General features: G+C 45.4%; 1 protein-coding gene across 1 annotated transcript in view; it reads right to left on the reverse strand.

The window, feature by feature from the left end:
• Positions 1-3,919: 3,919 nt before the first annotated feature.
• The window catches only part of HS3ST2 (heparan sulfate-glucosamine 3-sulfotransferase 2), a 92,562-nt gene continuing 70,287 nt past the window's right edge, over positions 3,920-26,194 (reverse strand). The window contains exon 2 of the mRNA XM_019921784.3: positions 3,920-5,338. Within this exon, the coding sequence (XP_019777343.1) occupies positions 4,720-5,338 (619 nt within the window). The 3' untranslated portion in view covers positions 3,920-4,719. The remainder of the gene's footprint in view (positions 5,339-26,194) is intronic.

Genomic DNA, 26,194 nt, shown 5'->3' on the forward strand with positions numbered 1-26,194 from the left:
CCAGCCATGCTATCTCGAGGATCAGCTCTTTAGGAAGAATAAACTGCTTTTGGAGTTCAGGGTAAGATCAGAGTAGTAGGTATGGCAAACGGTCAGAACCAAAGAAAACCTAGAAGACGACTGGACCCAGGGTCTAGGCCAGCAGGAGCAGAACACTGGGACAATTTTGGCCTGGGGGCAATAAGGACACCAGGGAATTCACCACCCAAACTGGGGCCCTGCTGAGTGTGGAAGGGGCAGTGTCAATAATTTCTCCAGGACATCAGCTATACACTGGATCTGTCCTGGGAAAACCAGGGTGAATGATCACGCTACGCTGGGCGTAATGGGTATTGAGCTTATTGGGCCGAAATCTTTGCAGCTCATCAGTTTAGACTCAGCCACTTGCTCCTGGGTTGTGAGAGTAACTTAATTCCTAGGCACATTGGAAGAGATAGGATGGAGGGAACTGCTACGAGCTTGGTTCTGTTAGAGCTGCGGTGGATCTAAGCTGACAGGAGAGGTAGATTCCACTGCCAGGAACCAAATAAGTGAAAATAAAGGGAATACAAGTGAGCACCTACTGTGTGTCAGGCGTGTACCTTCTCACCTAAGACTCACCCCTTATCGTAGGTACAATTTCTGTCCCAGTTTACTAAGGATAAAACTAGCTCTAAGAAGTTGACAGTCTGACCAAGATCATATAGGTAGGAAAGAGCAGAGGTAGGATTCAAACTCAGACCTACTGGGCTCCCAATGATATATTGTCTTTAGACAGAGGCAGGGAAAGCAAGGCTGACCCAGGTGTAGGCACATTCGGATAGGCTCAGAGAAACACACTTACAGAGCGACACTCAGACGCAAGAGATCCAGACGCAGCTGGAAGCTTTGATGCGTGGATAGGGTTCTGTGCCCCGTACAGCTAGGTGTCCCCCAATATCTGCTCTCCCCTGCTTCTATAGAATACCCCAGTTTTAGCTGAGCCCTGTGCCACCAAAATGACAGATTATATTTCCCTACTCCCCTCGCATCTAAGAGTTCTACCCAAGGTGATGAGAGCGAAAATAGTACCACTATCCTCGCACAAGCTTAGGGGGCACTGTTCACAATACAAGGAATATGTGAGTAAAAAGGATGTTGCAGCCTTGACTGGCAGAGGTTTGTTCTGCCCATTCTCCCTTTTGCTCCCAGGAGACTGAATATTTGAAAGGAAAGCGGCCAGACCGTATATGACAACAGAGCTCTGACCCATACCCCTGGAGCAACTGGCCTGGAATGGTCAGGACCTGCTCGGTGACTGCCAGCTGTCCTACTTTAATGTCCCTGCTTTAACTGAGGACCCACCAGAGAAAGTCAAGTATGCCCATAAGACAATCACATAGGATGCCCGCTTCTAGTTAGCCCACCTCCAGCTTCACGGAGCCAATAGCCACCTTCAGGGCACACCTGAAGGGTCAGGAGGCTCTGCGTGTTCTCTTTGGGGCGATCACTGATTTCTACACTCCCTGCTGGTGAGTGTGGAATGAGCCATCGTGAACTGTGAGCTCCAGGATGGAAGGAACCTGATTCTCCGGTAGTTTGGAATCACCGTGCACCCTGGACTGTGAGTGAGAGAGGAAAACGATTCACACACACACACACACACACACACACTCACTCACTCACACTCACTCAGGCCCGGAGGAGGCTTTTTTGTCTCGGATTGAATAGTCAGACCTTATCTATTTAAACCACACTAATTTGGAACTTGTGCAAGTTTGCCCTTGGGCAGCCTGGGAGAAAGGGTACTTTTGCACTGGATTAAAAATCAGAGGTTGCTGAGCAGACTCACGTATACACCTGATTTCACTCGTTTAGGATTTTTAAGGTACTTTAGCGTCTTTCATTTGCATATGATGATTGATATGCTAATTACAATAGACTCTGACCTATTTATTAATACTTAGAGGCTACTTAGTCTGGGAGGTCTGTGAATACTAATAATGCAAGGGAATAAAGCTGCATTAATTCTAACCGGATTCTCCCTCATCAGGATAAACAACCGAATTTCACTGACTCTTTCTTGGGTTTTTCCTTTGTGTCCCAATGTAATTCCATCACCCTCTGGATACAGCCTCGGCCACCGTGTGGCCCAGGATCACAGGACACCAAATACTTCTGGATGGGGAATTTATAAGGGCAATTCATTAATGTCCACATACAACTCATCCTTCTTCTGATCACCAGAGATTCAGGGCTCAGCTTCTGGGTGGTAGCAGCTCCCATTGGCCTCTGTGTCCCTTCTCCATGCCCATGGGGGATGCCCAGAGGGGGCAGGCTCCCAGAACTGGATTCTTGGTACCATGTTCTCAGTCATTGGATCTCCTAAGATGCTTGGGGTGGAAAGATGGGCTAAGACCCAGAGCTAATATCTTATGTTTATAAGTCTTGTAATTCAGACTCTTATTTTCAGGAAGCTTCCATGATGCCTGACAAAGGCAAAGTGGCCCCTGGAGGTTCAGCAATCTTTCCCAGGTGCCTGTGTGTCCTATGGAGCTACGTGGGAAGTGTCCCAGAAGTGCAGTTCCATGGGGCATTCCTGTCCGTGCCACCAGACCTCCAACATCCATCCACACACTCATTCATCCATCAAACACTTGCTGTGTGCCTACGACATGCCAGCAAGATACAACCTTGACTCTTAGGGAGTTCACGGTCTATGGTCAAGACAGGCATTTACACAAATGATACTCTAGTGAGATAAAAGCTGGAACTGAGATGCATACAAACTACCAAGTGCAGAAGAGTGAGCGGATAACTCAGCTTCGTTGGGGAAGGTTTCACAAATATCAAGGCAGCGACAGCTGAGTGAAGTCTTACAGGAGCAGGGGTTTCCATTAGCTGGAGACACACGGGGGAAAGCATTCCAAGCAAGGCATGGAGACAGAAAAGGATCAAGAAAAGACACGTAGTTCTGTAAGGCTGGGTGAGGGAGGAGAAGTGGCTAATCCCCAAACCGACATTGGGGTTGTTTTGGGCACCACGCTGGAGGATTCGGACTTCATTCTGAGGCCACGGTACACACTCAAAGCAGGGCTGTGAACGCAAATGCCTACAGGGTCAGGCAGATGATGAGGGGGGCCAGGTGGGAACTGAAAAACCGAGGAGTGCAGGTCCCATCCAAAGGTGACAGCCATTGTCGCCATGCTGGAGCACAGGCTCAGTGTGGCCAAGTCTCTATGTCATACTGACTGAAGTAAGTCAGACAGAGAAAGACAGATATCATATGATATCGCTTATATGTGGAATCTAAAAAACTAGCACAAATGAACGTTTTTACAAAACAGGAATAGAGTCACAGATGTAGAAAACAAACTTATGGTGAGCAGTGGGGAGGGGAGGAGGGATAAATTGGGAGATCGGGATTGACATATACACACTACTATGTATAAAATAAATTAACTAATAAGGACCTACTGTATAGCCCAGGGAACTCTACTCAATACTCTGTAATGACCTATACGGGAAAAGAACGTAAACAGAGTGGCTATATGGATACGTATAACTGATTCACTTTACCGTACAGCAGAAACTCACACAACAATGTAAATCAACTATACTCTAATAAAAATTTTAAAAATAGAAGCTGGAAATCCATATTTTTATATGAACACTCCCAAGTTTTAAATGTTGGAAATTATTTCAAAACATCATGCTGGCCAAGCAGAAACATGTCCGATGTCCTATCAGCCTCTGGTTTGGCTTCACTTCAGATTTAAATCTTCAACAGAGAGCTGACACCGTCAGACTATGTTTCAGAAAGAGGATGTCCCCACTGACCTCCCCAGGCTTTGCCAGCAAGAACCTCTTCTTCTCCCTCCTCCACCCCCTTGCTTCTTCCCTCGCTGCCCTCCCAGACCATCCCCAGCGCGGCCCCATCTTGCTTGGAGGAGCTGGGTGAATGCGCCGTGCTCCAGGCCTGACAGAGAAAGCCCAGCCACGAGGACACGAGAGAGCCGTATTTATTTCACATGGACAAGCGTGATTCTGTCGCATGCTGAACATGAAAGCTCGCGTGAGGAAAGTACCCGTAACAGCAGAATTATGTGCCTTTGCCCACAGGGAGCAGGGAGAGTCACAGAGCGGTTTTCAAAGACAGTTCAAGCAGTTGAGACCACAGGCTTTGAACTCACTGGTTTATTTCATCAGCAAAGGGTCTGTCTCCTAGGAGTGGCCAGGGGGACACTTCCAGCTCTGTAATCTCGCCACGAGCTGCTAAGGTCAGGAGGACGAGGCTGGTCCCCCATCCATCACCCAGGGTGGCTCGGAGACTTAAGCTGAGAGGGGAGGTACATGCCGCTCGAAATTAACAAACCCACTCCGGGGTGGATGGTGACAGGGACAGACTGCTGTGTTCATAGCAACAGACCATCATCCCTTATAATATGTATCATAATTGGAAGACGCACTCCCACTCTTCCTAAAGCAATTTCCCAAGGCCTCTTAAGGGCTGAAGGAAAACCATTCAGAATTGACCGGACACGTCAGAAGCAGATCAGCTTTGCATGGACAGACTGGGAGGGCTAGTGTCAGGGACCCCCCTGGTCTCTTGGCCTTAGCTGGGCTCCTGGGTTCCAGGATGATGAAATCCGAGATGGGAACAGGGGTTGGAGCCTGGGTTCCCTGGGGGAAGAGGGTCAAGGGCTCTCAGGGCAAACCTCGCGGAAGAGACAAGTGGAAGAGCCCTGGCATCTCGATGGCTCACTCCCACCTGAAGTCCTGCCCAACAGTTTCATAAAATTTAATATTATAAGGTCTATAAAATTCCCGGAGCTGGTCTATCACTTCCGGATCGATCTGTACATGAGTTCTGCCTTTCGATTTGCCCAGGCATCGAGGCAGGAGGCTCGATTCTGTTTTTTTCAAGCAAGGGAATCCTTTGGTCTTGTTGAAGTAGAAGTGCTTGTCCGTGATGAGCCTCTTAATGCCCAGGAAGTCCTGGACCCGCCCCATCTCGCCGGCTGGGTCAGTGATGAGCCGCTCGCCGCTGACGAAGTGGATCTGGGCCAGCGGGAAGTAGCGCAGCCAGCTCTCCAGGTGCAGCGCGTACATGCCTATGCGGATGGCGTTCCAGGACACATCCACCAGGCCCAGGGTGCGGTTGCGGAAAGAGAGGCCCTCGAAGGTGGGGATGTCCGGCTTCTTGGAGAGCGTCTGCGTGTAATCGGAGATGGCGCGGGTCACGGGGTTCCGCACGACCACTATCAGCTTGGTGTCTCGGGACATGTTGAATATCCGGCGAGGGGCCTCTTGAGTGACGAAATAGCTGGGGGTCTTCTCCAGCGTGATCTGGCTCTCGAGGGTCCGGGGCATCAGGCTCCTGCGGGGCAGAAACGCACATGATCAGCCGGGGCTCTGTTGGGGGCCTGGAGATCACTTCCTTCCGCCCAGCTCCCTAGTGAAGCACCCGCCCCCTCACCAACGGGACCTTTGAGGCTCACCTGCTCTCATCTGATGAAGACCCCACTTTAACTCTTGTTGACTTTGTTTTTTAGGTCTTTAACAGTTTGCTTTAAGACAAGAACCAACCTAAATGTCCATCAGTGTGAAATAAATAAATTGATGGAATAGCCGATTAATAGAGTTAGGTAGATCTGCGTGTACTCTTATGGAATGATTTCCAAGATTTAGTGCTTAAATGAAAAAAAGCAAGATACAACTTGTTTATCTCAGGAAAGATACCAAGAAACCAATCAAAGTAATTGCTTCTGGGGAGGGGACTTGAACGGGAGCAGAGCCAGGAGGTCAGGGATAAATGAGAATTAGTTTTTATTGTGTAATCTTTTACGCTGCTTGAAATTTTTATTGTGTTTATTACATATTAAAAAAATACAAAGGAAGCCACCGAATATTGTTCTGGCAAAAGATACTTCTCTAAATATATTAAGAAAATCTTTTGGGGGGAGGAAAGGCATGCTTTGTAGGGATAACATGTGTTTTAGAAATGAGTTCTGATGTCTTTCCCTCCTTGGTATAAGACTGAAGAAGCACAGAACTGCAGGCTGGTTGGGACCTCAGTCGGAAGCCCTAATGCAACCTCTTGCTCCCTTACTTTTTAATTTCCTGGTTTGCTTAAGGTTTAAGGGAGGATGGTGGGACACGCTGATGTCTCCTTCTCAGGTGTGTCTCTTTCAGGCCCTTGTGAAGGAGAACACCTCTGGCTCCCAGTCGCTACAGTTTTCTTAAATAAAATAAAAATTTTGTTTTTATTTTTGGCTGCGTTGGGTGTTCGTTGCTGGGCGCAGGCTTTGTCTAGTTGCAGTGCGCGGGCTTCTGATTGCGGTGGCTTCTCTTGTTGCAGAGCACGGGCTCTAGGTGCACGGATTTCAGTAGTTGTGGCTCGCAGGCTCTAGAGCACAGGCTTAGAGCACAGGCTCAGTAGTTGTGGTGCGCGGGCTTAGTTGCTCTGCGACATGTGGGATCTTCCCGAACCAGGGATCAAACCCGCGTCCTCTGCATTGGCAGGTGGATTCTTAACCACTGCGCCACCAGGGAAGTCTGCTACTTCTTTCTGAAGGTTGTGTTTTACCCTTAACCAGTTTTTCTTAATCCTGGCTGTTCATTAGATCATCCAAGAAAGTTAAAAAAAAAAAACCCACAAATGTCGAGCCGCATCCTAGACCAACTGATTAAAAATATTTGGGGGTGGGTTCCTTTCTGAAGCTCCTCAGATGATTCTAATGTGAAGGTACGGGTGAGAACCACCAACACAGCATCCTTCCCCCACTCTTAACACTACAGCTTCCCAACACCCACAGAATGCATCTTCACAGTCCTCTGGAATAGAGGCGCCTGGTACCTGGTCTTCATCCCAGCCCCTATCGTCATCTCTCTTCAGTAATCTGGTCTTACAGTTCTTTGACCAAATATCTCCTTTTTGTCTTCCTTTTAGCACTCTTTCTCATGGCCATACCATAGGTCTTGTCCTCGGAATTGCCCTAATTCTGAAAAGATTCACACTGAAATTCCACTCTAGGACGATGTTGTGGGTTGAATGGTGATCCTCCAGAAGATACCTCCACCCAGAACCTATGAATGTGACCTTATTTGGAAAAAGAGTCTTTGCAGATGGAAGTAAGTTAAGGATCTCAAGATGAGGTCATCCTGGATTAGGGTTCCTTGTAAGGAATATCCGTAGAAAAGAAGAGAAGGAGAGAAGAGATACACAGAGAAGGAGGCAATGTGGCGATGAAGACAGAGCATGTAGTGATATGTCTACAAGCCAAGAAAGGACAGGCACAGTTGGCAGCCACCAGAAGCCAGGAGAGGAGCATGGAGCAGATTCTTCCTCAGAGCCTCCAGGAGGAACCAACCCTGCTGACAGTTTGGTTTCAGAATTCTGGCCTCTAAAACTGTGAAAGAATAAATCTCCGTTGTTTTAAGACATCCATTTTGTGGTCATTTGTTATGGCGGCCACAGGATACACACACAGACTACAACCTTCTTTCTTTCTACCTTTACCACGGTTTCGGATTCATTGTATTGATACCCGATCTTCAGATTCATCTGTGATATTCTTGATTTCACTTTCTTCTAAACCTTCTCTGGACCCAGTGAACAATCATTTCAATAGCATCATCTTCACATCTAACCCTAACCCTAACCCTAACCACCATCGCCATCATCATCAACATTAATTTCTTTGTAATACTTGCTCTTCCAAGCTCTAATAATGCGTCTTGCCAGTTTTCATCCTTTCTAATTCCGTCTTTGTGTCGTCAAACAGCAGTAGAGAAAATTGCTGATCCTGACAGAGGATTGCTTCTCCTTTATATATTTATTAATTCTAGCTTAAATTGAGCCCTCAACACTGCTCAATAATCTTTTATGTTTGTCTTTACAGTGCCCCCATCATTCCTCATAGTAAGTGTTCCAAATTCTCACCATAAACTCTCAGCCATACTCAACCACCCTAACACACAACTAGTCTCCCACTACTCTAGAAAAGGATAAGCTGCCACCCCTCCACTCCTTCAGTCTTCCTCTCCTTCACCTTGAAAGTGACTATTATCCATCCTGAACCCCTCCCACTAATCTCAGAAGACAAGGTAGGCAAGGGCTCACCTGCCCACCTGTGCTGTCAGATCCCTTCCCCTACTGCCTTCCCTGCAAATCTACCCATTATCCCCTTGAATATTCAAATTCTCTTTGCAGCTGATAAGCTGATACGACTGATAATTTGCTTCTAGGCCCAGAGTCTATAACGCACCCTCATGGCTTGAAACTTTGAAAGTATTTATTAATACTGAGAAGGCCATTTTCTAAGTTGGATATCATTCTTGGCAAATAATCACAGGTGTACTTGAATAGAATTCTTTGGCTGGATTTTCTTAGACATCTGCCTGTAATATTTTACGACCTTGGCATACATTGTAATGAGGTTTTGGCCTTTATGACAAGAGTAGATGAAATTACATATATGTGACAGTGCATTTAAACTTAAGGACTTTCCAAACTTCATGGGGGTTATTGATATCAGCACACAAAAAGTTGACCTGATAAGCCATGAAACAGATTTCTTCACAATATCCTTTTTTAAAAAAGATTTATTTATTATTTAATTATTTATTTTATTTATTTTTGGCCACGTCAGGTCTTAGTTGCAGCACGCGGGATCTTCACTGAGGCATGCGGGATCTTTTGTTGCGGTGCGCAGGCTTCTCTCTAGTTGTGGCACGCGAGCTTCTCTCTAGTTGTGGTGCACAGGGCGCATGGGCTCTGTAGTTGTGGCACACAGGCTTAGTTGCCCCATGGCATGTGGGATCTTAGTTCCCTGACCAGGGGTCGAACCCAAGTGCCCTGAATTGTAAGGCAGATTCTTTACCACTGGACCATTAAGGAAGTCCCTCTTTGCAACATCCTTTAATACGCTAAAGAATATCCAAGAGAGGAGTTGAAGGTGCAGCATTTCCAAAGCTTATGTGACCAAGGAGCTGTGAACTTTTGCCAGGAGCACCAATTGACACACCTTTTTGTTACCAGTTTGGGAAATTCTGACCAATTCCAGTGATCTTCATTCCCCCAGCTGTGCACTGAAGTGACGTTCCACCCTTCTAATTCCTAATTGGCATATCAGCTACAAAACCAAATTACAGATACTAAGGAAGATACAAACACCAGACTGTAAATAACATGACACCGAGGTCATCACATCGTGAGTCAAACGTGTACTCCAATCTATCCCACCAAAGGACACCCCTATATATTTATTTCTCATTCGGTCACTGGAATAGAGCACAGGAGGCCTGTGGGATGATAATGTACAAGGAGACCATATGGACACACACCTCCCTGCTCTGTGGTGGGAAGGGGCCATTAGGCTTTTCCTTAGGCTCATTTTTCCTCCTCATGTCATTGTTCAAATTTTGCTGATTTGTTTCCAGCTGCTAACAAACAGCTGAACTTTTCTCTCACCCTGTAACCCTTTTAAGCTTCAGCGTCCTTTTCTGTGTAGCTCTGCAAAAATTACTGAAAGAATGGTCTAACACTCGTCATTTGGACTTACCTCCCATCTGTTATTTTAACCTGCTAAGCAACAATTTCCACCACATCTGGTAGCAGCTCCCAGATTTTTTTAAGGAACCACCACTCCCGCTTTAGATAAAATCTTAGCAGGCCAAGGGGAGGGTGCAGGACTGAAGTTAGGCTAATTAGTGCTAATTGTGTCATAAAGACAAAAATGTATCATAGAGACCGAAAGTGGACTGAATCTTCCAACCAGACACAGGAGCAGGGAAGAGCCTCCCTATCGGTTTCTTTTACCAAATCCCTTCAGCTCTCTGGGTTCTTGCCCTTCCTGAGACCTGCTTTTCCCACTCTCCTCTGTATTCTGTGAGTTACTGCACATCCTTCTAATTTGTTTGTTTCTGGACTACTTTAAGTTAGAGTCCGTTTCTGTAGTTTGCAACCCAAGAACTCCAACGTGTCATACACAACTTGGCTTCCTCTCTGTGGAAGCTACGCTCACTCCTACTTGATTATAAACTCCATGAGGGAGGGCAGGTGCACCTTATTTGCATCTACATCTGCAAAGTCTTCCACAGCCACGGCACAAGTAAAGTTTCCATCAATATGTCTGAGGTTACACGAAGCCAAGAACCTAATCCAGTTATGCAACGAAGCCCTCATCCTTTTTCACATTCTCAACTCTCTCCAAACCACCGGGAACCTTCCCAGGAGTCTATCTCCCACTTCTCTTACTCTACGTCATCTTCCTGGATGACCTCATGCCTTCCCCAGCCATTAGCACTGCCCAGGAGCTGTCGACTCCTCACAAGCCTGTAACTGCAGCTCCAACTTTCCCACACTATGGACTGGAACGTCCAACTGTCTGTGGAGTGGACACCTCATCTCAACAACTGAACTCCCCATTTTCCTTCCAAGCTTACTTCTCTCTTTTGCCTGTTTGTGTAGGTGATATCACTGTGAATCCACTCACAAGGCAGAAAAATGTCAGAGTCATTTTTGACCCCTTCTCACATCTAATGTCTGTCGTTCTTGTAAGTTCTCAAGTTTCCCCCTCCCCCTCCCCCAGCACTCACACACCACAGATTTTTCTCTGACCTCCATGCTTCTACTCTCGTCTCCCTTTCAATTTATTCTGCAGTCTGTGTCCACCAGGGAACTCCTTCTCAAGCAAATCCAATCTTGTCAACCATCAGTTATTCTTTTGAAGAAAGCCCACATTCCTTGACCTGGTACTCAAGGCTGCTGCCTACCTTTCCAGAATTTATCTCCTGCCACCTCCTGGCAATCTGATGCTCATACTATGCTGGACACAAAATCCACTCCCCAAACACATCCTGCTCTTTCATATGTTTTGCACTTGCTGAGTTTTTTTTTTTTTTTTTTTTTTAAGACTCTTGATCATCTCTCTTGTCTCTTTCACCCTGGTAAATGTCTACTCATCTTTCCAAGTCCAAAGGAAAGTCATATCCTCTGTGAACCCTTTCTTGTAATTTCTTGGCACTTCCTGCATCCAACTACTAAGACCTCACCCCATTGTGTAGAATTTACTGGGTATCCATCCATTTATTTCCACAGGTCATCAGCATCTTGGGTGTGTTTCTCGTTCGTTTTTGCCTTCCTAGCACAATACCTGGCATGGCATAGGTGCTCAATAAATTGATCAAAGATCCAGTATCAAAGGTAGGTGCCTATTCAGAGGTTACCTCGAGTCCTCAGAAGTTACCGGTGTTTACCTTATGAAGCTTGGCCTTTTCTTGGCATTCTGTCCTTGGGCAGAGGAAGGTTCCAGCAGATAGTCCTGGGGCGAGGGGATCGCTGTGCCATTTTAAAAACTTCATCATGGCCACGTGTGCTCAGGCTCACAGGCTGAGGGGAATCCAAGCTCTGCTTCAATCAAAACCTCCCAATAGGGCTTCCCTGGCGGCGCAGCGGTTGAGAGTCCGCCTGCCGATGCAGGGGACGCGGGTTCATGCCCTGGTCCGGGAAGATCCCACATGCTGCGGAGCGGCTGGGCCCGTGAGCCATGACCGCTGAGCCTGCGCGTCCGGAGCCTGTGCTCCGCAACGGGAGAGGCCACAACAGTGAGAGGCCCGCGTACCGCCAAAAAAAAAACACCTCCCGATATATGAAGGTAAAATGAGATTGAAAGGAACACATCTTGTGCCATTTCTGTTTTGCCATCTGCACTCTGTCCTTTGCCCAAGGCCCCCTCTAATGTTGAAAGAGGACAGGGCTGTGGTCATCTGTAGTGTGGCTGGGAGAGGAGGAGTCGGGGAAGTCAAGCTGGACTCTGGGACCACCTGGAGGGCTTTGGAAATATGTAAATAACCCCACACCAGACTAATTAAATAAGAATCTCTGGGTGGGCACGGAGGCCTCGGTACCTGCAACTTTAAAGCTCCTCAGATGATCCCAGTGGGCCCCCCCAGGGCTAAGAACCATGGCTGGGGGCTGCGTGTTCCTTTAGCCGCATAGCCTTCAATATGGTAGCCCAGGAGTATCCCCTGGGGGTGCGCCTTAAAGAGTCCCAGGACATTCAGCTTCAGTGGGTTTGGGGTACAGCCCAGGAGTCTACATTTTTAACAAGCCCCCTGCCCCAGAACTCACGATCAGAGAAGCTTGGGAAGCACAGCCTTAATAAAAGGCACCCTCATAAGTAACACGATGGCGCTCATTACTACCTGAGATGTTATATATTTATCTGACGGATGTCTCTGCCCACCCCTGCCCCGAGCCATGCACTGGAAGTTCCAGAAGGAGAGTGTTGGTGTGTGTCTTGTTCATGGCTGTGCTCTCAGCACCTAGGAGATGGCTGGCACTTAGTAGGGGCGCAGTCAATATTTGCTGAAGAGAAAACATAGAAAGGCAAGGTTTTGGTTCCCAAGTCTGGGAACAACGAGGAAGAAGCATATTTGTGTATGCCGGTGGAGATGTGTGCACGAAAGTCCGTATTTTATCTTCTCCCTAATCACAGACTTCTGCGGCCCTTACCGAAAAAGACACACACACACAAAATCCAAACACTCACTTGTCAGCTTGAGGCTCTCTGGAAATGGCATTTTCTGACCCACCCAGTGGGACAGAGACAGCTTCTGTGTCTCCACTGTCCACAGAGGGACGTGCTGTGCGGGGCCTCTGAGCAGGGCCGGTACACCCCTGATTATCACTGATAGGGTTCTCTGGAAGATTTCATTTCCTGCTCAATCTGTACACTCTGTGTATGTGTTCTGAAAGGCCTGGCTGCCTGGGGGACTTCAGTGATGTATTAGCTCCTAGCTGGGCAAGCAGGCTCCTTGAAAAAAAATAATTGCAGTCTCCAGAGGGATAATTAGGAGGGAAAGAGGAGGGGAAAGGCTCTCTTGCAAGAAACTCGTTCTTAACACTAAACCTAGAGGGGTGGGATAGGGAGGGTGGGAGGGAGACGCAAGAGGTAGGAGATATGGGGATATATGTATACTTATAGCTGATTCACTTTGTTATACAGCAGAAACTAACACACCATTGTAAAGCAATTACACTCCAATAAAGATGTTAAAACAAAACAAAACTAAACTAAACTAAACCTGCTAAACCTGCTCACCCGCTACGTGCTGGCTGAGCCCAGGCACAGCCTGTGTAGCGTAGCTCACAGTCACTGTGAGCGTAGAAATGAGGCCCCTCTAGCATCGCGGCAACTCCTCCTTCCAAGTCCACAGCCCCACATCCTTACGTTGATGTGACACAGGAGGAAACTGCTGAGTCCCAGCCTGAAACCCATCAATAATTCTTCACTGCTCACAGGATAAAGGCTTAAACAGGATTCATGTGGCTCATCTTGATCCGGCCCACAGCCACCCTGGGCTCTGGCCAGACTGGACTATTCAGGGTTCTCCCCCGAAACTGCATTTTTCATGCTAAGGGACCTCTGACATGTTTTGCCCTCTGGGGGAAGGCTCTGTAGCCTATCAGGCAGAATTTCTTCATCTCTCAGCTCTTAGCTCATCATCACCTCCACCAGGGAGCCTTCCCTGATTGTGCCCTTATTATTTCCCCCTTCCCAGGAGTTAGGCAATTTGTTACCCTTGTGATTCCACGGTAGTCACTACAGACACATCCCGTTTTTTACACATTATCTGCATCTGTCATCACCCTAGAGTGTTAGGTCACGGAAGGCAGGGACCACCACTGTCACATCTCTATCAACAGGGCCTGTCCTGTGCTTGGTATGCATTCATGTATTCATTGGACAAGGATTTATTGAGCACCTGCTGTATGCCAGGATACAAAGACAGGCATGGTGTAGTCTCTGTCCTCAAGGAGTTAACAGTCTTGTAAACCCCAGGGGTAAGGGGGTTCCCTTTTCTCAGTGTAAGGGGCTGCACTGAACTTGGCTTCCCACTAGGGCTGGTGGCTTCCTCCTCTGCCAGGAGGGGCCATGCCTGAACCCAGTCTCTGACAGTCATCAAGGCCCCCAGGGGCAGGAGAGCTGGCTTTCCCAGATAACTTCTGTACACAGCTGGCCCCTCAGCCCAGCCTACCTGGTGTCCTAGTAGTTTGATTGTCCCCCCAGCTGACAAGGCTGTTCTCACCCCTGCCCTATAAGAAGGGAAGTTCATGTAGGTGTCGGGGCAGAGTCCCTTCTCTGGAGCATAAACCCACAGCTGGTCCAGGCTCTGGTATGTCCCTCAGGGTGATGGTGAGAAGACAGAGTAACCCCTTGCCTGCCTCTTCTAGTGCAAGTTTCCCCAGTGACGCTTATTCATTTTCTTTTTTTGAGATTTATTATTTATTTATTTATTTTATTGTTGGCTGTGTCGGGTCTTAGTTGCGGCATGCAGGATCTTTTGTTGTGGCACGCGGGCTCTTCGTTGCACGGCTCGAGTTTCTCTCTAGTTGTGGCATGCAGGCTCTGTAGTTTGTGGCACGCAGGCTCTGTAGTTGAAGGGCGCGAGTTCAGTAGTTGTGGTGCGTGGGCTTAGTTGCCCTACAGCATATGGCATCGTAGTTCCCTGACCAGGGGTCGAACCCGTGTCCCCTGTATTGTAAGGCGGATTCTTTATCACTGGACCACCAGTGACACCTATTCTTTCACCCATACTTTGTGCATTATGGAATTTGTCTTGAGTCCTGCCATGTGACCGATGGAGACAAGAAAGGGATCCTCCTGGGCTTCCCTGGTGGTGCAGTGGTTGAGAGTCCACCTGCCGATGCAGGGGACACGGGTTCGTGCCCCGGTCCGGGAGGATCCCACATGCCGCGGAGCGGTTGGGCCCGTGAGCCATGGCCACTGAGCCTGCGCGTCCAGAGCCTGTGCTCCGCAACGGGAGAGGCCACAACAGTGAGTGGCCCGCGTACCGCCAAAAAAAAAAAAAAAAAAAAGAAAGAAATGGATCCTCCTTGCCTGATATATCCTAGAGATGTTCGGAGGGCAGTGGGCTACTTAGCAGCTGGTTGTGAGTATAGGATTTGGAATCAAAGAGCTCTGAGTTAAGAGTTCTGCCACTTGCTAATCAGAAGAAATGGGCACATGGCCTATTTCACTTCGCATAATGTCCTGTGGGTTCATCCACGTTGTCACAAATGGCAGGCGTTCCTTCCTTTTTTATGTCTGAGTAAAATAAGCCAAGCACAGAAAGACAGATACCAATACTACATGATTTCACTTAGAGGTGGGATCTGTATGTCGAACTCATAGAACCAGAGAGTAGAATGGTGGTTGCCAGGGGCTGGGGTGTGGGGTGGGGAAATGGGGAGACGTTGGAAAAAGGGTACAGACTTTCAGTTATAAGATGAATAAGTTCTGGGGATCTAATGCATAGCCTGGTGACTACAGGTAACAATACTGTGTTGTCTACTTGAAATCTGTTACAAGGGTGGGTCTAAAGTGTTCTCACCACACACATACAAAAATGGTAACTATGTGAGGTGATAGATACGTTAATTAACCTGACTGTGAACATCATTTCACAATGTAAACGTATATTGAATCATTATGGTGCATACACACAGCATACATCAGCCATCACACAGTCTGCTACAGACTGAAGGTTTGTGTTCCCCCCATCCCCAGCCCAAATTCATACGCTGATGCCCTAACTCCCAGTGTGATGGTATGTGGAGGTGGGGCCTGTGGGAGTAATTAGGACCTGAGCGTGGAGGCCTTAGTGCCCTTATAAGAAGAGACATGGGAGAGATGATCGCTCCCTCTCTGCCACGTGAGGACACAGTAAGAAGGCATCCGTCCATACACCAGGAAGTGAGTCCTCACTGGGAACCAAATCGTCTGGCACCTTGATCTTGGACTTCCAACCCCCAGGCTGTGAGAAATAGCTTTCTGTCATTTAAGCTCCGTGGTCTATGGCATTTTTGTTATAGCAGCCGGAGCTGATCGAGCCGGGGTCATTGATGCCTTCGATGTGACCGAGGGCCAGATGCGGTTCTCAGCTCTGTGTATGAACCACCGCCCTCAGCCTTCACATTAACTTCCGGCACTCTCACTATTCCTGTTTATGGGCTGAGGAATCTGGGACACAGGGAACTAAAGTCAGTCACCAAAGCGATGCAGCAAGTTGCAAAATCTGGATTCAAGCAAGTGTGACTCTAACACTAGAAGAAAACATGAGAATATAAAATTAATCTTGGCACAAGGACAGCCTTTCTAAGCATGAGACAAAACTCATGGAGGAAAAGACTGAAAAGTTAGATACATAAAAAATGGAAGTCTTTGGGATGGAAAAATACCATAAATAAAATAAAGGGAAAATGACTCACTGGAAAAACATTTGCAGATATAAGATAGGGAAACAAAGGATGATTTCATATATTTTTAATATCTATATACGTGTTTATATGTTTTATATATTTTTTCAAAGTTCTTGCAAATTAATAAGAAAAAGAGCCAGCTGGTAGAATAAAGGAACACAGGCTGTGAAAAGTTAATAGCAAAAGAGCTACCTATGGGAAATAAGTACATGAAGAGACAGTCCATCTCTCTTAAAATTAAAGAAATGCAAATTAAAACTAAGATGAGATCATATTGTTCACCTATAAGCCTGGAAAATATACTTTAAAAAATGATAACCGTTATTGCTGGCAAGAGCGTGTAGCACTAAGTACTTGCCAGTATTGGAGGGAGTGTAAATCAATGCATCTCTAGGAGGACAATTAGATATTATCTACCCAAATGCAAAATACACATAACCTTTAACCCAGCAATTCCACTTCTGGAAATTTAGTTGTGCAAGTGTGTAAAGACCTGTGTGCAAGAATGTTTGTTGCAGTATTTGTGGCAGAGATGGGGAGGTATCCACCAAAGATCCCTGCCCCTCACTCCATAGTGTAGCTCTGTCTCTAGAGGGCGGTGGCCCAGCCAGGGACTACATTTCCCAGCACCCCCTGCATCCAGGTGGGGCCCTGTGACTGGTTCTGTGTGTTACCTCCAGACCCAGGTGCTTACAAAGTAGGTGTGTCCTTTTCATTTTCTTTTCCATCTACTAGCTAAATGCAGAGAACTCTGAGGCCCTAGAAGGTCCAAAAGGTAGAAGGGGCATGAAGACCCCTTATAACTGGGAAAACAACCCCCTCGGACTACCATGAGCAAGACATGCACTTTTCTCTTGGCGTTTGTTACAGCAGCTGGCATTGACCTAATGACTGAAACACTGTTTGTAGCGGAAAGAGACCAGAACAACCTACATGTCTATTGGTAAGAAGCTGGTTAAATAAAGACAGACAATAGCTTATTTTGTGGCTGTTAAAAAAATAAGCTGGTTCTATAGGTATTGACACAAAAAGGAGTCCAAGATGTATTCTTAAGTGAAAAAAAAAGCAAGATGCAGAACAGCGAGTTCAATATGCACCTATTTACATACAAAATATACACACAGATGCCAGTGTGGATATGCATATACCATCTCTAGAAAGATACACAGTAAATTGTTAGCAGTGATCACCTTGGGGGACCTGGATGGCCCGTGGTATAGGATGGGCTTTTTTTCCACCTTTATCTTTCTGCACTCATTGGATTTCTTTTCCTTTGCCATGAGCATGCATTGTTTGTAGTTAAAAAAAAAACTAGCTAATAAAAAGCTATGTTAAAAAATCTCCATTGATATTGTTTAGGGAGAAGATAGCCTGCATGGAAACAGTTTTGAGGAGTGAGGGGGAGGAAATGTGTCTGGAGGAGCTGGGGTGTGGGTGAGAAGCAAAGATATGGAAGGCCGGGAATTCACAGCTCTGCTCTCCAGAATCTTGGCTCGGAAAGGAGGAAGGGTGACCGTGGGCGTTGAATGAATGGATTTTGCTGCTGCACGTAGAGTTCTGATAAGTTTCCGGGCAACTGGACCTCAGTTTCTCAGGTGCCATCAGGCTAGTCTGGTCTGACCATGGTCACACTAGCAGGGCACCTTGTGTGGGTAACTGTGGGTCTCTCACCTTCTCTCACTGTCTGGGCTTAGCTCCTTCCCCACACCAAGCCTACCCTCCCTTTTCCCCGGGAGTGGGTCCCTTAAGTCAGCCCTTCTCACACTTGGAGGTACATTTGTATCACCTGGGGGACTTGTGGAAAGGCAGATTCTGAATCTATACGTCTAGGGAGGGGGCCGAGATTCTGCATTTCTAACAGGCTCTGCAGTGAGGCTGGTCCATGGCCCACAGGTTGAGTAGCCAGGTCCTGGCCAGCCTGGCATGAATTGCATAGTCAGTGAATGTTTATGCACTAAATGGAATTGGCTAATGGATATTGGATGAGGAACTGCAGATGATGTGAATTCAGAAAACCCAGATTGGAGGCCCAGCTTTTCCATTTCCTGGCCTTGTGACTTTCACAGTAGTTTCCTCAGCGCAACAGGTGGATGATGAGAAGGTGGGCTTCCCCTGGCTGCTGTGAGGTCTAAGCTGTATGAACACATGAGGGGCCTATGTAAGCCATAAAGCACTGTACCCAGCCATGAATGGATTCCTCTTTCTCTACTTAATTTTCCCGCGCTCGTTTAAGTCTTTTCTTTTTTTTTTGTTCTTTCATTTATTCAGTTATTTTTAAAAATTGAGATCTAAAAGACATATAACATTATATTAGTTTCAGGTGTACAATGTAATGATTCAACATACATATATATTGTGAAATCATCACCATTATAAGTCTACTGGACATCATCACCACACAGACTTACACACAGAGTCACCTTTTTTCCTCGCGATGAGAACTTGTTAGAGCTACTCTCTTAGCAGCTTCCGCATATGCTATAGAGTATTATTAACTATAGTTACTGTGCCATAGTGCTTGTCTTTCTCATTTTCAAAAAGCCAATCATCTGTCCCTTCATGCTCTCCTGCTACAGCCCTATCTAAGCTCCATTTCTTCCCAAAGTTCATGAAATAAAGCTCAATGGTTCTGGGCTTCCCTGGTGGCGCAGTGGTTGAGAGTCCGCCTGCCGATGCAGGGGACACGGGTTCGTGCACCGGTCCGGGAAGATCCCACATGCCGCGGAGCGGCTGGGCCCGTGAGCCATGGCCGCTGAGCCTGCGCGTCCAGAGCCTGTGCTCCGCAATGGGAGAGGTCACAGCAGTGAGAGGCCCGCGTACCGCAAAAAAAAAAAAAAAAAAAAAAGCTCAATGGTTCTACTTTCTCACCTCACATTCATCCTCAGCTTGTCACATCTGCCTCCTTCCTCCTCACCCCCTTAAAGCAGCTCTCTCTGAGCACATCCATAAATGCCGGTGCCATTCTGTCCTGGCCTTGTTTTAACTTTCTGTGGCATCTGAGGCATTAGCCCACTCTCTGCTTCTTGAGGAATATGTTCTTTCTTGGCTTTAAGAACACAAGGTCTTGGTTTCCTTTTTGCCCCTCTTACCAGTCCTCCTCCATACGTATTTCAGTTATTTTTCCCGCACTTACCACTTATCTCTTTATGTCTCACTTAATGGCCCCACCATCCACCAGTTGCCCCAGCAACACTCACATCTAATCTATAACCAAATCCAACTGGTAACCTCTCACCCAGTCTCTTCTGACATTGGTCCCTGCCAGCTTAGGACCCATCACAGCATCCTCGTTCATGGTCGGAGCTCAAGGAGCAGCTCAGCATCTTTCCCTAGGTAGACTCTGCTTGCCAGCATCCATTCGGAGCCAGCTTGCTCCACCAAGTGGCCCCAAGGCTACCAGGGGTGGTACCAAGGGGTGGCTTAGGGGACCTTCATCCTCCTTGCAGTCTCCTGAAATCAATCTAAGTGAAAACAGATGGAGGGGAAGAAGCGAAAGTGCTGCTGGAGAACGTCTGAAACTGGCAGGATGGGTGCATTACAAATACCTTATTCTTGACACAAAGGGGGCCTCAGCACAGCCAGCAAATTCCACCACGTTCCTCTGGCCAACTCACTCTCCCATTCTGCGCAATGACTATCTCAGACCTTTTCCATTCTCTGCAAATGATCAAAGCCAGCCCTTTTCTGTCCCTCTCAGCAGATGAGCTCGCACCGTGGAGAATAAACTGTTAGCGTGAAACATCTTCATGATCCTGCTGCCAAACACATAAATTTTTCCACACTGACCAGCCGAGGACGGAGATGGTCAACCCGGTGGCCTTCGGATGCTAGTCCCCCAGGCCTGTGCGTCTCCACCTCCCTTCACCTGCCAGTGTTCCCTGCCTGCAGTGTCCACGGAGGCCCACCTCCCACCTGTGCCTGGATCCATGCTAAGGACCTGTCAGTCCCCACCAAATCTGAATGCATCCCAGGTATCTGCAAGTACCCCAGCCAAAGACTGGATGAATCAGTACGTTCATCTTATTTTTTAATACCAAGCTTTACAATGTCACACTCCAGAGTCCCTATGGCTACTAAATTTTGCAGGGTTGAGCTCCACAAGCCTGCCCCCACTTCCTGCAGCATAACAGTGCCCCCTAGTGGGAGGTTATCTAACTGCAGCTGGTGGCGGCAACACCTCCTGCCTGGTCCTCCACAATTCCGTCGCTTCCCTGGGAGACGTTAGCCACCATCAGGAGTTCTTTCCATTTTGTCTCCCGAAGAGGCAGGTGTATCAGAATACACGAAGCCCAGTGGTTGCAAAGGTGAGCAGGGCTTGGCTTTCTGATCATGCAGGGAGTAAGGAGAGCAGTGCTGTTGAGCAAAACACTGGGGAGTCAGCTGCTCAGATATCATCCAGGCCAAAGCTGCATGTATGGTTACTGAGTCAACAGCACTTCTACAGGGTCCAAGTCTCACCCAAACTGTGCAAATCTGGATCCTTGTCCAGGCTGTGGTGTGGAATGGTCCAGCTCTGCATTTCAGTTCTGGAAGGCATTCAGGACACCTTGCAAGATGAGATAGCAGACACTCTCAGACCCTCAGTCCTACCCTTTCCTGCCTCCAGGGCTTTTCTGCTCTTTCTGCCTAGAACACTCTCCCCTGACTCTTCCATGGCTCAGTCCTTCTCATCCTCAGGTCTCTGTTCAAATGTCACCACTCTCAAATGTCACTCTCTAAACCCCATGGTTTATTTCCCTCCTCGCACTGAGCACAACCTGTAAATCTCTTGCATATCTGTTTGTTTATCTATTGCCTTTCCCCCAGTTAGTCTGCAAACCCCATCAGGAAGGGATGCTGTCTTCCTTGCTGAGTGTGGAGTCTCAGTCCTTGTCACTGGGCCACACCACCACAGGCAGTCAAAAAAGCATATGACTCATGCTGGTCAAATGAATAACAGGGGAAGAATCAAAGCCTAAAGGCAAGAAGATCTGGGCACCTTGAGAAAATGCAGCAGCCTGAGCTCTTTAGAAAGGGTTTCCCAAAGTGCAGTCACATATAATCTCTGGTGTGCAAGTGATTCATGGATGAAAGTTACATTTTTTTAAAACAGTTTTGTGTTTATTTTAATGCGTTTTAGAAAATTAGAACTAGAAGATCGTCTATATTTAACAGATTTTACTGCTTAGGATGAGGCTTAAATATGCAGTGAGCATAGAAAATGTGACTTGATCTAAAGACAAATACTAAGTAAATAGTACAAATGGTACGTGAATATGGAGAAAAGGTGATCCTTATAATGACTCAAGCTTGGGAACCTCTGGCTCAAAACAATGTTAGTTTGGCCAAAGGAAATCCAAGCCAGAGTAATGTAGACATAGGCTCATTCAACAGATAATTATTGAGTACCTACTGTTTACCAGCCATTGCTGGTGCCGAGGCCATGGCTCTAAGTAAAACAGATGCAGCACTTGCCCTCATGGAGCTTCTGGTCTGGTGGAGGACGTAATGAACAAAAAATAAGCAAATATATAATTACAATTTGAGGTGGAAGAAAAGAAGAGCAAGTGTAACGAGGGAATTGAGGGGTCGAAGAAACCCCAGAGTGGACATTTGAGCAGAAGTTCAGGAGATGAGTACCAGCTTGGATGAAAAGACCATACGGTGAAATGAGAAAAACAATAGGGTAAGACAAAACAGGTAAGGATGAGGTAAGACGGTACTGTAGAGAATCTAAAAATGCACTAGCAAACTACACTGACAGAAATCGAGAGTGGAACTAGCAACGTAGAAAATAAAAATCAGAGCAAACTTGGGCCTGATCTTGGGCTTCTCAAGTAAAGAGCCACAATATTGAACTGTTGGGAGAAAAGATGACATGGAAGACAGAGTAGTCGTAGGCAACGAATAGTTTGCGATGTTACTGAAGAGGAAACCTGAAACAAATTGGACAGAGCTATTGGCAAAGATTTCATTAAATAGACACTTCCAGAGATAAAAGATGGCAATGTGGGCAGATCAAAAGGCCAGAGTAGTCCAAACAAAATAAAACTTACATCAGTGAACCCATCCATCCATCCATCATCTATCTATACAAACATGCGTCAGGTCAAACATTTAACCTTATACGTAAAATGCAAACATTTTGTAAGTATTATATATACCCAGGATGGATAAAGCAAACAAAACAGTTTTTCTACAAATTCAAGCCAGACAAGGACTTTGTAGCAGCAGTAAATGCTAGAAAACACAAATCATCATTCATAGAGTTTTGCAGAAAAAAGAATTGTTACTTCCAATACTTAGTAGTTAGACAATTTGCCTGTGAAGCCAAAAGAAAAGCACTATAAGATAAGCTTGAAAAGCATTCCACCTCATTCTTCGAAAAGTTTTCTGAAGATAAAAGCAGTGACCTGAGTGATGGTGTGAAGGAACTGGGGAAAGGGAAGTTGAATATAAAAAGATAGTGACTGGGATTGAACTCAGCACAGAGTCTAAAGAATTAATACATTTAGCTCTTAATATCAATAGTTTTCTTTAAAAATTAGATGTAAAAAGTAATAATTTATACCCCAATACAGGTGAAAACATTAATTTCATCAATCAAATTCAAGATCCCAGGGTAAATTAACACAGACTGAGAAATTGGCAATAGAGGACGAGGGGGAGGGAAGGGGCAGAGGGAAAGCACAGGAGATCCTTTACCAGAAGGTCCCTCCTACTCATTTGCTCTATTAGAGAAAAATACAATGAAGAATTAAAAACAGGACATGCATCCTTCAAAACACTGGAAAATAGAAAAGCAAAGTAAATGCAGCTCCTATAACAAAAGAGACAGGAAAGGAAAGCAAGGAAAAAAGAGCCAAAATTGTAGAGCAAGATGACAGAAGTGCAGAAGTAGGATTGACTGTGTTAATATTCAAAATCGCTGGAAATAGGCTAAACCCCATAATTAAAAAAAATGACAACAATAAAAGTTTCTCATTCTCACATAAAACCTAGTCAGTCATATTTGTGTTCATAAGACCACCCAGAACACAGGGGTGGAAACATTTTATATGAAGATGGAGGGGTTCAGATGCAGCAGGAAAATGCCAGTCTAAAGAAAGCTAGAGTCACATTCTTAACACCAGAAAAAGTAGAATCCAACGCAAAAGACATTAAATGAGACAAAGGGCATCATTTAATATTGATAAAGGGCCCAATTCATGGTAGTGCGTTCATATAACGTGGGGGAATCACGGTGTTCATCTCTCTTCCTTCTCTGGTCACCACTAAGTTGATAATGAATGGATAAAAGGTATAAAGTCAAAATATCAAGAGAATGGGTGAAGAGTTGGTGGCAGACAAGGAAGAGAGACTTACTTTTGGAAGAAGGGAGGCTGACTTATGAGGGGTATTGGTCTTGGAAAAGAAAGCTGAAACTTAAGTGGCTGCAGAGAGGAGGGGGTGTCACTATTGAGAAGAAAGTGGAATCTTCCAATAGCTCTGGAATCGGAGGCACCAGGGACCCTGATGGGGTGAGAGGACAGAAGCACAGTCAGTGTTACAGGTCTCTAGCATGAGCAGCTGGACCTACAGAGCTTCCCCCAGCCCTACAGCCGGGCTGGAGCCACTTTTCCTAGTAGGGGAGTGATGGGGAGATTATCTTGTGGCGCTATTAAAACAGGCAGCCCCCAGACACTGGCCAAGGTGAAGAGGGGGGCGAGACACCTGCCAGAATGCTGGCAGGCAGCTTATCTACCTCAAGCTGACAAGTGAAAGATCCCTCTTGAGAGAAACTGACCAGTCAAGATTTCAAGTAATATCTACCAAAGCACAATTTATTAAGAGAAAAGCTGCCACATCCCATTGAGATCCATATCATTACATGTAATACAGAATCATAACTCAGTGCAGAAATAGGTCAAAAGGAAAAATGATCCTCTCAACTGATTCTGAAAAGGCACTTAGTAAATTCAACATCCATCACTAATAAAGAAAAAAATTACCTTAAGAAACCAGGAAGGCTGCATCTTTAACATGAAAAAGAATATCCATCTCAAACCCACAGGGACTTGTATATTGAAGGATGAAATAGTGCCAGTAGCTAACTTAAAAAAAAAGTTCTTATTGAAGTATAGTTGATTTACAATGTTGTGTTAATTTCTGCAAAGTGACTCAGTTATACACACATACATATATGTATTCTTTTTCATATTCTTTTCCATTATGGCTTATCACAGGATACTGAATATAGCTCCCTGTGCTATACAATAGGACCTTGCTGCTTATCCATCCTATATATAATAGTTTGCACCTGCTAATCCCAAACTCCCAATCCTTCCCTCCCCCATCCTCTTCCCCCTTGGCAACCACAAGTCTGTTCTCTTCAATAGCTTACTTTTATTGAGAGCCGCGTGGCAGACATGGTTCTAAGTATTTTCACATCTATTATCTCATTTAAATCTCACCACAATATCACTAGGTAGGTATTTGTATTCACATAAGGAAATTTGGTGCAGAGGAATAATCTGCCAAAGACCCAATGTACTAATTGGTGAAGCCAGGATGTAAACCCAAGGGTTTTGATTCTAGTTGTATGTGCTGTAACCTCCAGGCTATGAGTCTCGTTAAAGTCAGGCAAGACAAAGATGCCTGCTAACACAATTGATATTTAAGATTGTTCCATATTGTATAGACAGTTCAATTAAAACTTTAATAAATGGAGAGATGGGAAATCATAATATTAGAAAGACATCCATACTTCTCAAATTAATCTATAAATCAAATGTAATACCAATCCAAATCCCAAGAGGATTTTAAAAATTGAATTTGACATTACAATTATAAAGTTTCTTTTGGATGAATAAATTAAAAATAAGAGCCAATGCATTGTGTTAGAAGGAAGAATCATGGGAAGGAAACTACAGTGTCACACAATATATATTATAAAGCTGTAGTAATTAAAACAGTGTGGTTCTGGCTCAGAAACAGGCAAATGGATTTATAGAACAGAATACAAAATCAGAAATAAGCACAGCTACATAAAAAACACATGATAAAGGTAGTATTTCAAGTCAGTTGGGAAATTACACATTATTGGGACTTTGTTGGGACAATTAGGTGATTAAGCTGGGAAAAATGTAGTCAGATTTCCTCATTTACATCTATACCAATATTAATTCAAATTGAATGAAACATTTCAATGTTAAAAAGAAAACAATGGGGTAAGAGATTAAAATATCAGTAAATATGTATATATTCTTGAGAATTGGGAAGGCTTTATAACCATGATATCAAAGAAGAAAGAAAGAAAGAAGTTAAAAGCTAAAGTTTTGGGGAATTCCCTGGTGGTCCAGTGGTTAGGACTCAGGGATCTCACTGCTGGGACCCCGGGTTCGATCCCTGGTTGGGGAATTAATATCCCACAAGCCGCGAGGTGAGGCCAAAAAAAAAAGTTAAAGTTTTGGAAGACAAAAAAAGTAACCATAAGGGAAAATAAAATGCAAAAAAGTAAATGGTGTTCCAGATATGATAGACAAATATTTAGTATCTTTACTAGAGTTTTTATAAATCAATAAGAAAGACACCCCAACAGAAAACTGAGGAAAAGACATAAACGATTCCTGAAAGAAGATATAAAACTGGCAAAATATTAAAATTCATTAGATATCAAAGAAATACAAATTCAATCCAAATAAGATAGCATTTTGACCTATCACAAAGTTATTATTTAGTGTTATCCATGGTGCATAGAAATATGCACTCTCATACAATGCTAGGTTTGCAAATAAGTTGAAAGTAGTAGATGCAAACTATTACATATAGAATGGATAACCAACAAGGTCCTACTGTATAGCACAGGGAGCTGTATTCAATATCCTGGGATAAACCATAATGGAAAAGAATATAAAAAAGAATGTATATATTTGTATAACTGAGTCACTTTGCTGTACAGCAGAAATTAACACAACATTGTAAATAAACTACACTTCAAAAAATAAT

The sequence above is a fragment of the Tursiops truncatus genome, chromosome 15 (genome assembly GCF_011762595.2).
Source record: "Tursiops truncatus isolate mTurTru1 chromosome 15, mTurTru1.mat.Y, whole genome shotgun sequence".
In the NCBI taxonomy this organism is placed as follows: Eukaryota; Metazoa; Chordata; class Mammalia; order Artiodactyla; family Delphinidae; genus Tursiops; species Tursiops truncatus.